This window comes from Stigmatopora nigra, chromosome 4 (assembly GCF_051989575.1).
Source record: "Stigmatopora nigra isolate UIUO_SnigA chromosome 4, RoL_Snig_1.1, whole genome shotgun sequence".
Lineage (NCBI taxonomy): Eukaryota > Metazoa > Chordata > Actinopteri > Syngnathiformes > Syngnathidae > Stigmatopora > Stigmatopora nigra.
In genome coordinates, this window is record NC_135511.1 from 9,255,891 (window position 1) to 9,269,751 (window position 13,861).

At 39.9% G+C, this 13,861-nt stretch overlaps 1 protein-coding gene across 3 annotated transcripts in view; it reads right to left on the reverse strand.

The window, feature by feature from the left end:
• The window catches only part of LOC144195479 (aminopeptidase O-like), a 68,777-nt gene extending 55,243 nt beyond the window's left edge, over window positions 1-13,534 (reverse strand). For 2 of the 3 annotated variants that reach the window (XR_013326092.1, XM_077715157.1), the window contains exons 1-6: window positions 13,495-13,534; window positions 12,680-12,959; window positions 11,848-12,017; window positions 11,113-11,332; window positions 10,124-10,322; window positions 9,123-9,247 (exon numbers count right to left, since the gene is read on the reverse strand). Coding sequence is in view for 1 of the 3 variants with exons in the window: in XM_077715157.1 (XP_077571283.1) it covers window positions 9,123-9,247; window positions 10,124-10,322; window positions 11,113-11,332; window positions 11,848-12,017; window positions 12,680-12,909 (944 nt within the window). In the remaining 2 variants the exon portion in view is untranslated. The remainder of the gene's footprint in view (window positions 1-9,122; window positions 9,248-10,123; window positions 10,323-11,112; window positions 11,333-11,847; window positions 12,018-12,679; window positions 12,960-13,494) is intronic. The other variant, XR_013326093.1, reaches the window with a different exon arrangement.
• Between the last annotated feature and the right edge of the window lie 327 nt (window positions 13,535-13,861).

Below are 13,861 nucleotides of genomic sequence, written 5' to 3' on the forward strand. Positions count from 1 at the left end.
GTTGTAGAAACATGTCCGATGAAACTGAGGTAGAATTGTTTGGTCATAATCCAAAAAGATGTATATGTTTAAAAAAGAAATACACCAACACCCCTTTATCACCGAATGAATACTGTATACTTACAGTATAGTCGTCTTAAATAACAACTTTTAAATGATTCCTGTATTTTAAATATACTACATTATCTAGAAAAAACTAAGCAAAGAAATGGCTGAGTGAATCTTGTCAAGATGCATGAATTTGTAGTATGACACCAGTGTTCAAATTGAAAACGAGTTCATTGCTGCTTGTAAACTAGGAATGCTGTGCCTGTAAAATAATGTTTATCAGAATCATCTAGGTGCAGTGTTATATTTGTTTTTTTTGTTGACAGCCAGCGAAATGTAGAATGCAAGACTTGTGGCTCGCAAAGGTCTCAGAGCGCTGCCCTCTCCCTGAGCAAGCAAGCAAAGCGAGGCAAGAGGAAAATATTACAGCATAGCTTTTCACAGCACTTTGTTTCATAGAGGTCCCACGTCCATTAAAGTGTCTGGCTTTGCACAGCCAGATGAAATTACCTTCAGCCTGAAGGTTCAAGGCACACATACACAAGGAGTTCAGGATAGGCATCAAGAGCAGCCGTGTCCCCTGCACTGTACAATGGATCTATCCATCACTTCTTTCAGTGGGTTCTGTGGACTCATCCATTAGTTAGGGGAATGGGTGTGCAGGGACAGGCCTGTCCTACCGTGGCCTTTAATCCAGAGTTATAGCCCAGTGTGGCTGCTTTACTGTTACTTGCCGCACTATATGCCAGCTGTTGCCGGCAGATTCACATCTGAGGACAGTTCAATGCAACACATCATGGTTATCCGTTCATTGATCACGATGGAGGCGTACAGAGGACGTCACCTCAAAGGGGCATTGAAGGAAAAGGAAAACACATTCAAGAGGGGCTATAATTTTGAGTAATGCTGCAAATACAGTTTTAAAGATGCTCATAAAATCCTTAGACTATCTCGAATAAATCGTCTGTTGATTCTTGCCTTGGAGAAAGATTCACAAACTCTCATGACAAAGTGTGTCAGTTGCACCTTGCAACCAGAATATAATTGTTCAGCTTTAAGATGCAAGAGCAGCTGATACTTTCTACAATATAGAAAATGCTGAGCTGTTGAGAGCACAGCAAAATGCAGGATAAAGGATCAGGTGTCAACACTTTGGATTCAGTGTTGCCCAAGGGTAGTACAAAGCCCAATGTTTATCAGAATATAAAAAAATAAAAAAAGATCATATAGCCTTTCCAACTACGAACATGGTTGCAGGACTTAAACCTGTATTAGGTTTTTCTGTCATGGGCTGGGTTTTAAATAAACTCTTTGGCTGACATTGACTTGAATACACACTCAATTTGAATTTGGGGGGACTGCCAGCCACCTATTAAAATGGATTGGCTTTCTCCTAGTGAAAAGATGGCTTTGTAGTTTTAATTTTGTTTTAAAGAAAAGCTGATTGGAAGATTTAATAACAGTTTCTCGTTATAACGAGGGATATGATCTCAATGTACAATTTGGGTTATAAATTAGGATTTCAATTTTTTCAGGCATCACATACGTGTTATAGTTTAAAATAAAGATTTCAAAACAGAGTTTCAAAACAACAGTGGAATATTAAGGCTTTGAAACTGGTTCCAGGTAGGGTTGTTGTTGTTAAGCCATCCTTTTGAAATCAAAGTAGGAATTCAATAGATCAAGGGCAGGTTAAACTGTGATGTGGAAAATTAAGATATATAAAGAGCACAAATGGAAAATGCTGGTTAAAGCATCCCACCCACAACTTGCCCTGCAAGCCTTACAAAACAGAGGGTTACCAGAGTTCCATGAAAAAAAATCCAAACTACTTGTAATCACTTTAAAGTGTACACAGGACACTTCTCTATTCTCTGTCCATGTGCAGGCATGCACAGCTGCCTGTTCATCCCGTCAGAGCGCCTTTGTGGTGCTTCAGTAACAGTGGACATCCACTTATGGCGTGAAAAAAGAAACAGCTCATCCTTGACTACTTGATTAACATGTCTCCCTTCCAAGCAAAAACAGAACTGCCCCTCCCTTAAAAAAAACATTAAAAGAAAAATAAATCACACCTTCCTTATACAATACTTCCCAAGTTGCTTCTGACAGGCAAAGTCTCAGTCACACACTTCTAGGGTTACGACGTGGATAAAGCTGAAGAGGATGGCTGAAAGGCAGGAAATCTTTTGAGACGCGCCAAAGAAGTTAGAGGGAGACAAGATGTGGAGGAATAATAAGGGAACAAAGAACAGTTGGTTTTCAGTCTTATTCACGCTTAAAAGGGCCGTGTTCTCTTGTACCCAGGAATGTTCATTGGTGGCTTTGTACCCCTAAAGGACTAAACACCTAAAAGGAAGTTTAAAAAAAATATATCGGTATTAGAAAATGGCTCCAAAAGCGCAAGGGACGGGTGGAGCAACGTTTACTATTTTGACAACTGATTTGCAAGTGGGATCATAAGAAAGTGGAGGAAGCCTTTATAAAAAGCCGTGCCTAAATTTTCCAGGATTTGGGAGAGAGAGATGGCTTTCAAATTGCTCCTTGCTCAACCTGAAATATTACTAGACGTGGATTTGAGATTAACCTGTCCAAGTTTCCACAGAGAGCCATTTTATGATGATTTTAAACTCTTCCTGCTTCTTAGAATGGTTAATGCCTGGATTTTCTTATGCAACAATGGATGCTGACTCCACTTTTATAGGAAAAGGTCATGTTTACTTGAATGTCCTATAATTCTAAAGTTTTCAATTAGGTTCATCAATGAAAGCCTGTATACATTTTAAAGCATAAATTCAAGCCTGGATTCAGTTCTCAAGTCAAGATAGGGGATTAAAAACAGAGCTAGAGAGTTAGATTAGTATTTTAAAACTGGATAATGGTTTTAACATTGGAGAATCAAGCCATAGTCAGGAAATCAAGTTCGGGTATATATATTAGTCTTGCAATTATTGTTTTTGGGGGGTGTTTAAGGCGTGGATTGGATTCTAATGTTTCAAATTTCAAATTAGTCGGGGTTTCAAGCCTGTCTTATTAAAGTTGTCTGCAACTTTACAAATCATAATTGCGGGAAAGGGTTTGTCCAAATAAGTGTTCCAAATCTTGAAGAGGCTTTCAAATTTGTTTGAAGCCAGATCCGACATTTGTAAGATGGTGCTTTGGTATTACGGTTTCAAAATAGAGTAATAACAGGGGCTAAAGGGGTTAAAATCTAGGGTTCACCCCCTGATTGTAGTGCTTCCATTGTATATTTTTAGCATCAGTCTTGTTAAACATTACAGCTCATAGTAGATCACCTGGGTATAGAAAAGGCACTTTGTCCAGTTTGATCTGAAAACAACACAATAATTTATCCCACAAAGACCTTGCTATAGCAAGATCAAACTAGATGCTGTGCAATTAGGTAAGAACCCCAGAGTCAATTTATAATAAGGTGAGATTTTCATGAGGGAGAATGCTCAACTTTCATCCTCGCAAGTGTTTACACCCAAACCCCTAAAAGGCTGTGTCTCAGCAGCAGACTTGCTGGCTGAGCAAATTTCATATATAAACTCTTTGTAGTTCACAACAGTCCATTACAACCCAATTGATCTCTGACATAAATTGCCAAGTCAAACAGCTCCTGATCTGCCCAACAAAAAGGAGAATTTGCCAAGAAGCAATTTGTTGAGTGACATCAACTAATCCAGTTGGACATTGGCTAGATGACTACAGCTTTTTAATCGTACGGAAATATGTGGAAGAATTCAAATAAAATGCTGAGCCAAGTGCTTATCAGCCAATCAGAAGCATCAAAAGTTTACTTCGGCTGTGTAGGTCGAAGATTTTGACATCGTCATTTATCAATAAAGCGACAAAATAGATGTATTGTTGCAACAAAAATTGTATAATGATTTAGGCATAAAAATCACAACTATTTAAATTTTTCAAAGACCAACAAAAAAATTGAAAATATTAATTCATTATTTTTTTGAACTGCTTAACCTCATAAGCGCCGTGGGGTGGTGCTGGAGCCCGTCCCAGCTGACTTTTGGCCGAAAGCGGGGGACACCATGAATGGGTGGCCAGCCAATCGCAGATTTTAAATACTTACGGCTAAAAAATATTTCATAAGTTCCTTTGAAAAATCATTTTACATAATTCTAGTGGTTTAAAAACGAATGGGCAGTGTAGAATTAAATACATGCTTTCAATGACTGACTGCTCAATGACGCTTTGTAGACGTGACCTTTAAAAAAAGTACAAAAAAACCTTTGCTTATGGCTTGTAAATGTACCATTAGAAGAGGAGCTAGTACTAAAAGCAGCAATTTGCTAATTATTGGACGACCACAAAAATCATGTAATCATGAGTTCAGTCCAATAAAAGCTTAAAAACGTGTCACTGTACTAAAGGGCACCGTGGCAGCTGGATAGTGTCCAGTGGGGTTCCTGGAGCCTTGGGCAGCCAACGAGTAACTTCCTCCTAAATGGGACCAAAGTTACTTCCTGCTAGACCATAAAAATGGGATGTAGTCAACTGAAGTCAGGTTGAAAATCCTCCAGTGGCACTTAGTAAGGTCAAGAGTTTCAAACCATGGCATAATTTCCTAGTTTGACGGCTATATTGCTGTTATATTACGAGCAGGTGCAGAGTTTTCTTTACAAGCAAAATGTCTTTATCTCCAAACCCTCATTCTGATGAGAGGAGCAAACACGATCCAAAACAGAAACTGAAAGGCTTAAAATTAACCAATGAAAAGAGGATTAAATATATAATGTAACCCATGTGGTCTCAAAACTCATTTTGCATCGAGACGCTCATGCAGGTTTGGTACAGTTCACTAGAATGTAGGATAAGGCAATCTCACCCTAGCCTGAATGAAAACAGCATGACAAGGACATGTGTGTTTGTGTGACATCATACTGGATCACAACTCCCAAACCTTAAGCAGACAATGAATGCATTCATTTCTAGACAAGTACAGGAATCTGCGTGTCAGCGGTAAAGCATGACAACACCCTCATGGCCTATGCAAAGCAAAAAGCCCATTTCAACACTTATGTCATTTCTCAACAAAAACTTCAGGGGGGGATTACCATTCTCTCTGGCATGTCCTAATTTGGCCTCAGTGCAAAGCCACTCTCTTATCTGATGGGTACACCAAGTCCAGCAGGCACAGACCTAGACTTCAAAGAGGGGTAGAAAACGCAGTGCACTTCCTGTCGGAAGAAAATGAAATGGCTAGGATGCAACGAGGAAATTCCAGCACTGAATTAACACCGGAATCGTTAACTGCGCAATCTATAAAATCGGATGACCTAAGCGGGAGATCAAAGAACATTTAATGTTCATTCATCCATTTCCTGTACCGCTTATCATCACGAGGGTTGCAGAGATGATGGATCCTGGACTAACCACTCGGCCGCCAGACTGCTACATTTTTATTGTTCTCTTTTAAATATATGAAATTTGTTTGAAAATAAATTCTGAAAATATGAACACATACTGAGAACAAGTGAATTCGGAGTCTCTCAATTATTAAAGTTACATAAACTCTTTTGAGCTGATAAATATGCATGTTTTATCCACAGTGCTAAGGTAAAATAGACTACTACATTTCTAATTAAATCTATAAAGATAAAATACTGTTCCATTTTGCTGCAGTCTGAGAGAAACACTCGGAAATATCTGGTGTTCTCCTTCAGAATTGTGTTATGGCACAGATGGTTCAAGTATGCACAATTGGGTTGACAGAAAAAGCATACTAACTGCTTTAGCATCTACGCAAGCAAGTGCCAGTGGTATGTTTGACAGTCGGGATTGGACACAACCAAATTCTTGCACTGACAGGAAAGAACATGGTGTGTAAACCGTGAAAAAAAAACATACACGTATACGTACTCCAAATTGCGAAATAGCCCCTAAAATTGTTTCTAGTTCACATCATGTCTCTATTTGTGTAAGCTTTGTTCACCCAAAACAGTGTGTGATTTAAGAGTAGTAAGTATGGCAGAGTTTCAGAATGCAGACCTGCCCTTACTTGACTTCTTAATCTAGCATTTCCTGGCCTCCCACTGTGTATCTGGGTATAAAAACGTCACACCACTGTGAGTTCTCCACCTCCCCCTTTCCTCTGGATCACACTACAACAGCTTCATGGTTGCCTGCCACTGGCCCCTCCACTCCTGCTGTTACAACCGGGCCAGTGCACAAAATCAGCACTTGGCTCGGTCCCAAGATGGTCCCACATGCCTCCCAATTTCGAGATTAAATAGCACCCCTCTCTGAAGTCCTTCCAGAAGCTAATGGCTTTTGTTGCTGGGAATAATCCGCACATCCTCTCCCACATGCCGGGGGTCCGCCAGCCTGTTGCGAACCCCGCTTTTGTGTCTCATCTCCATCTCGCTCTTCCATTTTGGTTGACCTCCCCCTAGATCCAAAAGCCCAATTCCCCTAAAGGACGTGCGTGGGCAACTTGGGACCCCAACCACCCGCAAAGAAGGGAGGAATCAAGAGAGATGACAGATTTAAGATCCATGGGGAGTTTTATAGAGAGTCAGTGCAGGTAGTTTCTCAACCTTAACAAAGTCCTTAAATCTTGTCGTGAGTGAAGATTAGGCAGGGTGACGACGGTGTGGGTGATCACATTTCTCACACAGCGAGAAACTGTTTATTTCGGTAACTGCAGAAAGAGCAAATATTCCTATGTAGTGATAGGAATTAAAGAAATATAATAACTCAATTACTTCCAGAATTAGATTTTGTGCCAGCTGACACAATCAGCAGATTGCATATAGCACTATTCCACAACTGGGTGGGAATCCAGCCATATCTTAGGTCAGAAAAATAAGCGCGCCAAACTTCATACTGATGACAGACTGGAACTTGAATGAAAATTGTTCATGACAATGCTCCCCACCGCTCCGTCATAATGTTGGACAACCCCTAGGTCATACGCCTTTGAAAACCACTGGCTTGAATAATGCGGCCGCTCTGATATATGTGGGTAAATATATGTGTATATACACTTTTAAGAAAGGAGACATGCTGAGAACTGAAGAATTTCAACAACAAAAAAAAAGAAAAAAAAAACAAGTTGGTGGCAGGCAATGGCTTGTCACAACGCGTTTGTTTCATTATCGCACAATCAATAAAGCAAATGAAAGCCTTTCATTCTGTCACCTGCGAGTAGATTATGGAACAATAGATTATATGCAATGTAGTTGCTGATCTTTTTAAAAATGTTTTGCGGTAATTTCACGCAATAGGTTGGTTGCATTTGGTGGGCAAAATATGCATGCATTTTTGATACAGCAAGCATTTCATTTCTTCTACCTCCTTCCGAAAAGTCCATTGAATTCAGGTTCCACTAAATCTGGGGAACAAAACTAGAGCCTAGTTCCTAGGGAAGTGCGCTCAAAGAACCATAAAAGTAAACAGAGATTTAAAACCTCAGAATTGGGACTCTGCTTCCTAATCAAAGCCATATTGTACATCAAATTGGAGGAAAAAAACAAGCAAGCAAGAGTTCAAATGAGTCCAGCTGTTGGTGGAGGTGCTTATTTTTCTGAATAGAAACAACTATTAAAACTGAGATCACGCTTTTATTGAAAGAAACTATTAAAATAGCTGCATTCTTATCCTCCTGAGGTTAAGAAAACATATCAGGCAAAATCTACAGTAGAGTAGCCTGTGTGTTAGAACTTAATGTGCTTTCAAAAAATAACAGTATCACAAATAGTTTAAAAGACAAGGGGTTTAGATTAAAGGCCATTTCTGGACAAAATTGACCCCAAAAAAAACATGAAAACTGGCCGTGACCCCAATGCTCTCCAAATGTTTCTGAGAGGAGCTAATTTGGGACGGTGACGCACTGAGTGGACGTTTGTGGTAATGAGCTCACAACCACTCGTGTGGGAGATAAAATAACATAGACATAGACAATGTTTACTGACCACGCAAAAATCCCTTTTTTTGTCAACAGTCAAAGCCAGAAAAGTCTTGTTTTCCAAGACAGAAGAACGCTAGGAGAAAAATTCTAAGATGCGAAAAAAGCAACAGCATCAGTAATGTTTTTTTCATGTAGAAGAAAAGAGAGAATTTGGAGTGGGTTGAAGGTGAAGAGAACACAGTAGGGTAAAGACAAGACAGATATGCATAAAAGCATATTTATCCACTCTGCGGAGGACTGTCAAGAAGCCTCTGCCCCCACATATCAACAGCCAGACCTCCACATACGCTGCATGCAAACATATCAACACAAACCCTGTGGCATGGAGAGGAAGGCCAGGAGACCACTGAAACTCCTGAACCTTTCCATCTAGTGAAGGGGGAAGGAAATTTGGAGGAATTATCAACTCTTAGCAATATCTAGGTCGGAGTTTTTGCAAATGTGGAACTTTTGAGGAATACACAAGAAAAGTCCGAGTGTTGATTTACACAAAAAGCTACATTACATATGAGGCGATAAATAATTTGGAATTACACTTGGAGCCTTCAATTCAGAAATGACTTGTAAAGGAAGATTGAGGAGGATGAGTGTTAAATGGGAACCAAACCATGAATCACACTCCCGAAATAAGTGAAGTGCAGCTCAGGCATAAAAAGTCAACAGAGAAGGAGCCAAACTCAATGTTTTTGTTGCAAAATGAAAATTATAGATGGTGTATTCCATAAAAGCTAAAATACATCAAAACAAAATGTCTGTGGATTTATAAGTTCTACTTCACTGACAAATGTTAGTGGAGTAGTTCTCAAAGTGTGGTAGGAGAAGCGCTAGTGGCACACAAGCACCCTCTAGTGGCACGTGAAAGCTCGACTAAATTGTTTCAACATCTTTTGTTTAACCGATTACAGCTCATTTATCAAATACAACTATTTTTCAGTGCTACTTGCTGTAAAATGTTTGTAAAAAAACACAGTTCAGGTAAACAACTTGCAAAGATTTGTGATAAAGTCATTATATATTTGCTAATGACCACAGGCTTTACCCATTCCGAATAAACTGTGAAATAGCAATCTCTCAGGCTTTGCGTATGTGCTTGGGCTACATCTATAGATATATATATATTTTTTTAAAGAAATATTTTTACCTGGCCATGCCCAGACTGGCAAATCCTGCTGGTACAATGAGAACATCAAGACGGCGGAAGGGATGAACTCCTAGGACAGTATGGGCTGCAGCTAAACATCGGGGCAACAGGGTGAGGATCCCAATCTAAAACATGAAGAGCAATGCATCTGTAAACTATATAGTCAGAAAGCAAGTGTTACAAAAAGTACCATATTTATTCAATAAAGCCAAAGTTAAACAAGTGACAACAAGAGAGGCCGTTGAGCCTTTTGTGTTTTTCCCAAATCCAAGCCTGTTTACCCTGTCAATAGAATTCATTGGGTTATGAATGGTGAATACATCACTGTATTTACTTATAGTTGTCTGACTCAGTCATATAGGGCCAGTACTCAAGACTCAATCAACAGTCTCTATGCTGGCTTCAGCCAAGTAGATTTATTTTTAGAGAAAAGAGTCATAATTTTATGACAAAGGGGTCTCCCGTAAACTGAGCTGCAAAGCTTGCAGCAAAAAAATTAAAAGCTAATGTGTTGTCCCTTTCCCCCCATAATTGTTGTACCTTCCTATATACTTATGTATTATTTATAAGTTTTTAATTGGCTAGAATACAATGCATTTTTAATCTTGCAGTACTAGTTACCTTATAGTTGTTGTTGTTGTTTTGAGAAAATGCTATAATTTTGGAAACCAAAATAATTATTCATTCTTTTAATGGTGATTTTATATTTAATTTTTGAGGGTGTTTTTTTCTCCTTTAAATTAGTTTGTCTTTCATTGGTAATGTGTTTGGAAATAGTTAAAAAAAAAAAACTATTGCATGCATTTACCATACTGCCCTCAAGTGAATACAACAGGACACTTGCTCCAACACAAGGCCCCCAAAAGAGTTAGAACGGGATGACCGGTATATTAATCACGCGACATAACAAATCGACAATGAGTGGAAAAAAATGTACACTGTGGGTACGCATATATCAAGGCACCACTGCATAATTTTCTGAGGTGTAAACGTTTCCCAACCTGTGCCTTTTGCAGAAGGCCAACGGGGGCAAACACACGGTGTGGGATCACACGCTGGGACTTCACGGCGCGTTCGACGAACCGGCAAGGGTAGTCGCCATGGGAACAAGGGAAGCTGTCATCCACCATGGCTGAACAGTCAGGCAGAGAGACGCACTCGTGCTGGGAGGACGAGCTTAGGCAGGCAGTCTGCTCTTCCCTTGGAACATATTGTAAAAGGAAAAGACAAGTTTAATCCAAGGTTAATAAAAAGCCTTTTAATAGGTTTTCCCATAGAGAGCACCCAGAGCGCGTGAGGTATGATACTCATTCCATGTGTGCTGCTCTTTGTTCTAGGCGTGGGAATGAAAGCCATGGAAATATGGTATTTCCTATATGTAGTATATATAAAACCACTCCTAAAAAAAAATCAAGGTGTCACTGTGCAACCGTATTCTTTCAAAATGCAACAACTAGAACCGACTTCGTATCCAAGGGTTTTCGAGTCGGGTCCAAGTTTCCTTCCAACTATTCACTGAAAATAAAGGCCTGCCTTGTACAGGGAGATTCCTGAGGCCGGCAGCAGCCTACAACTGGACTGCCACAGGAGCAAAACCAGAGCAGGAGGAGGAGGCTTACTGGAAATCCTTGGCAGAAGCAGCAGACCTAATGCATGGGGACCCTAGTCCAACTGGGGCCTGCAAGCCACTCACTGTTGCTCGTATCCATAAAAATGTGTCTGCTTTACTTGTTTGCACTCCAAAGATAATTTCTGCTGGCCGCTGAATTGAGAGTATGGAATTCTTAACGCTTTGATGTATTTGTCATAAAAAGGCAGAGTCAAAGCTGCTGCTGCGCCCTTAAAACCTCACTATGTTTCAGGGAATGAAAAGGGAAATGTTTGTCATGGAATGTGGAAAGGCCAGGCCGGGGTTAATGACGCCAGGAAAGCAGGAGGTCTTGCCAAAATAAAGCGCAAACAGTAAAAAGAAAAAAACATAATACACTACCTGCCAATGTGGAGACTGGAGGCTTTTACTACTTTACTGCTTGAACCCAGGCGGGGGGACATGGGGACTGACTCTTTACACTCGTCCCACCTTTCCCATTGCCTTTTTCCACCAACGGGAAGAGGTTCAGTTGGGACTTGTTGCCAATGGCCCACTGCCAGGGTGAAGGTGGAGGCAGGCATGGGCATTGTGACATAGTAATTCCATATCAACAAACCTGCTGAGAACAAAGAAAAAAGCTGGTAAAAAGTCAGACGAGGGGAAAAAAAAGTTTAAATGGAAAACATTTTACATCAAGTCTCCCCGTAAAACTATCATGACCAAGGGAGCAAGGCTAAATTACTGTAGTAGTAGTAGTAGTGTTGTTGCTTATTTAAAAATATATAGTGTTTATTTGTAAAAGGAATGCTGTGTATTATGGTATCCCACTGTAAAATGATACTTTACATTTATGTATTTGTATGTACTACAACTCTGCTTAAATCTAGAGAGAACTATTCAATTAAATATTGAAAAAAAAATACTAAAGTTTAAATTTCACTAAAAATGTATACCATAAAATGTTTGAAAGCAAAAAGAAAGTTTCAACAAGCAGAGAGTGTATGTTTTTACCCTAACATTGATGTCATGAAGCAAAACGAACCAGAATTATGAAGACATGCAAGGGTTCAATCAACAATGTATGAAGAATTCATATAGTTTTTTTTTTTTTTTTAAATGAAAGAAATTAATTACTTGTCTCCACATCTATAATAGGCTCAATCTGTTCTTCCCCACTCATCAAGACCACACAGTCGCAGGGGGCCCGCATTGTGGCCTGCCACGTTGACATGGCAACAGGCGGCTCCTGGCAGGGGAAAAGGGCTCGGTTGTTGATGGGTGAGCCCGCGGTGTACACGCACGCCCTGGAATGAATATTGAATGTAAGACAAGATTCATTCCATAGGCTTTTAGTAAACACGGTCCATGTACAGAATAATACAAAAAAATACACAAAAATGATGCCCACTTCTGACATGACTGGTTTTGTAATTTGAACAACTTGATAACATGACAAATTTACTAGCACTACTCCAGACTGGCACAAAAATAGGAAGTGAGGAAAGTATATTTCTTACCTACTCAAGCATGTCCAATCATTATTTTTGTTTCTATCTGCACATTTAAGCCCAAATATTGGTAATTATTCAATAAAAGCCTATTATCATATTTATCAGTTTAATTATAAATGAATGGAAAATGCACAATCTATAAAATACACAAAATATGCAACAGAATTTCAGTTTGGTGTTAAATTAAAATAGAAAAAAGGGCAAAAAACTTCTTATTGGAGGCCAAAAAAATCAAAATAATGTAACTCCCCTATTTTGTTTTTTTAAGTCATTTGCCTTATGTAACAAATCAAATTTCTCCTCTAAAGTTAAAGTTAGTAATTCCTACATAAGTTTGTTTGAGATCAAAAACATGTAGATAGTAAATACAATGATTTGTTTATTTGTTGAGCCATAATATTTTTCAACACGGAAACATAGGGTCCTTGGTGAAATCAAATAATTTTCATCAATACCTGTTGTCCTGGTCTTGAGTCCACCTGACAGAAGCCCCAGTTGGCTTTGTCTCATAGGAGATCCTGAGGGCTCTGGGGAAGTCCTTCGGGGAGGATACTCCTTGCTTCCAGACCTGCAGACTCCAGCGGTCGGTATGAAAACACATCGGTTCTCCATCCTGCTCTACTCCAGGGGCACGGCTACAAGCTGAGAAGAGCTCTTGCTGTCGCCTCCATTGAGCCGAGGGCATGGAGACCAGCGCTTGGATGAGGTCAGGGGGCCGAACCCCATTAAAGAAATCTGACAAGAACGTGACATTCACCTCCTCTACCTTTGACACAGCTATGTCACAGCAATCAAGAATTAGGGTAAAAGGACCACTAGGTGCCCACCTTAGATGATCAACTACCACGCCCATCCCAGCATCGTTTTTGAATGGTGGAGTTTGGTTTCCATCATGTTCTGCGGCCTCTCCACAGCCAGTGGGTTCCAGGAACAGAACCACACTGCCACTAATGACTTTTCTTTGAAAATGAACAGAGAGATCTAGAGCATAGTGTTTAACTAGCATGTGGCTAGTGTTTGCACAAAGTGGAAGATCGTCTGTGTCAGATATGACTGGTGGATCTCCAATCAATGTTGCTCCATGTGATATTACTCATGTGTTGGCAATCGTTCCCCTGAAAGTTTAAGCACTATATAGCATCGTGGCAGCCGTGATAGTACATCCATGTGCAGTAATTCGAAGTTGAAGATAAACTTTCTATTTGATGTCAGAATAAATAGATAAACGTGACAAAACAGCACTAGATGCCATTCATTGATGGAAGCTCACCGTTCTGGAGCGCACGAGTCAATAACGCCAAAGTTGTCGAAAGGAGATGACGTGGTTGGAAGCGACAGGAGGAAGTCGTAGTTCTTTATCCATTGGAATGGTGCGGTCATAATGCCTGCGACGGCAAAAATGTAGTTCTTCATCCCGTTTCCGACAAGACGCGCCTCATTTGTTATTGTTTTTGGGATTAAAACTTCTTTTTTGATTAATCATGTTTGCATTTTTAAAGAGTCAATTTATTCATCATCATATATGACAAGAACTCAACAAACAAGGAGGAAAATCTTATCTTATCTTCTGAACCACTTTATCCTCATTAGGGTCGCGGGGGGTGCTGGAGCCTTCCCCAGTTGATTCCAAAACTGAT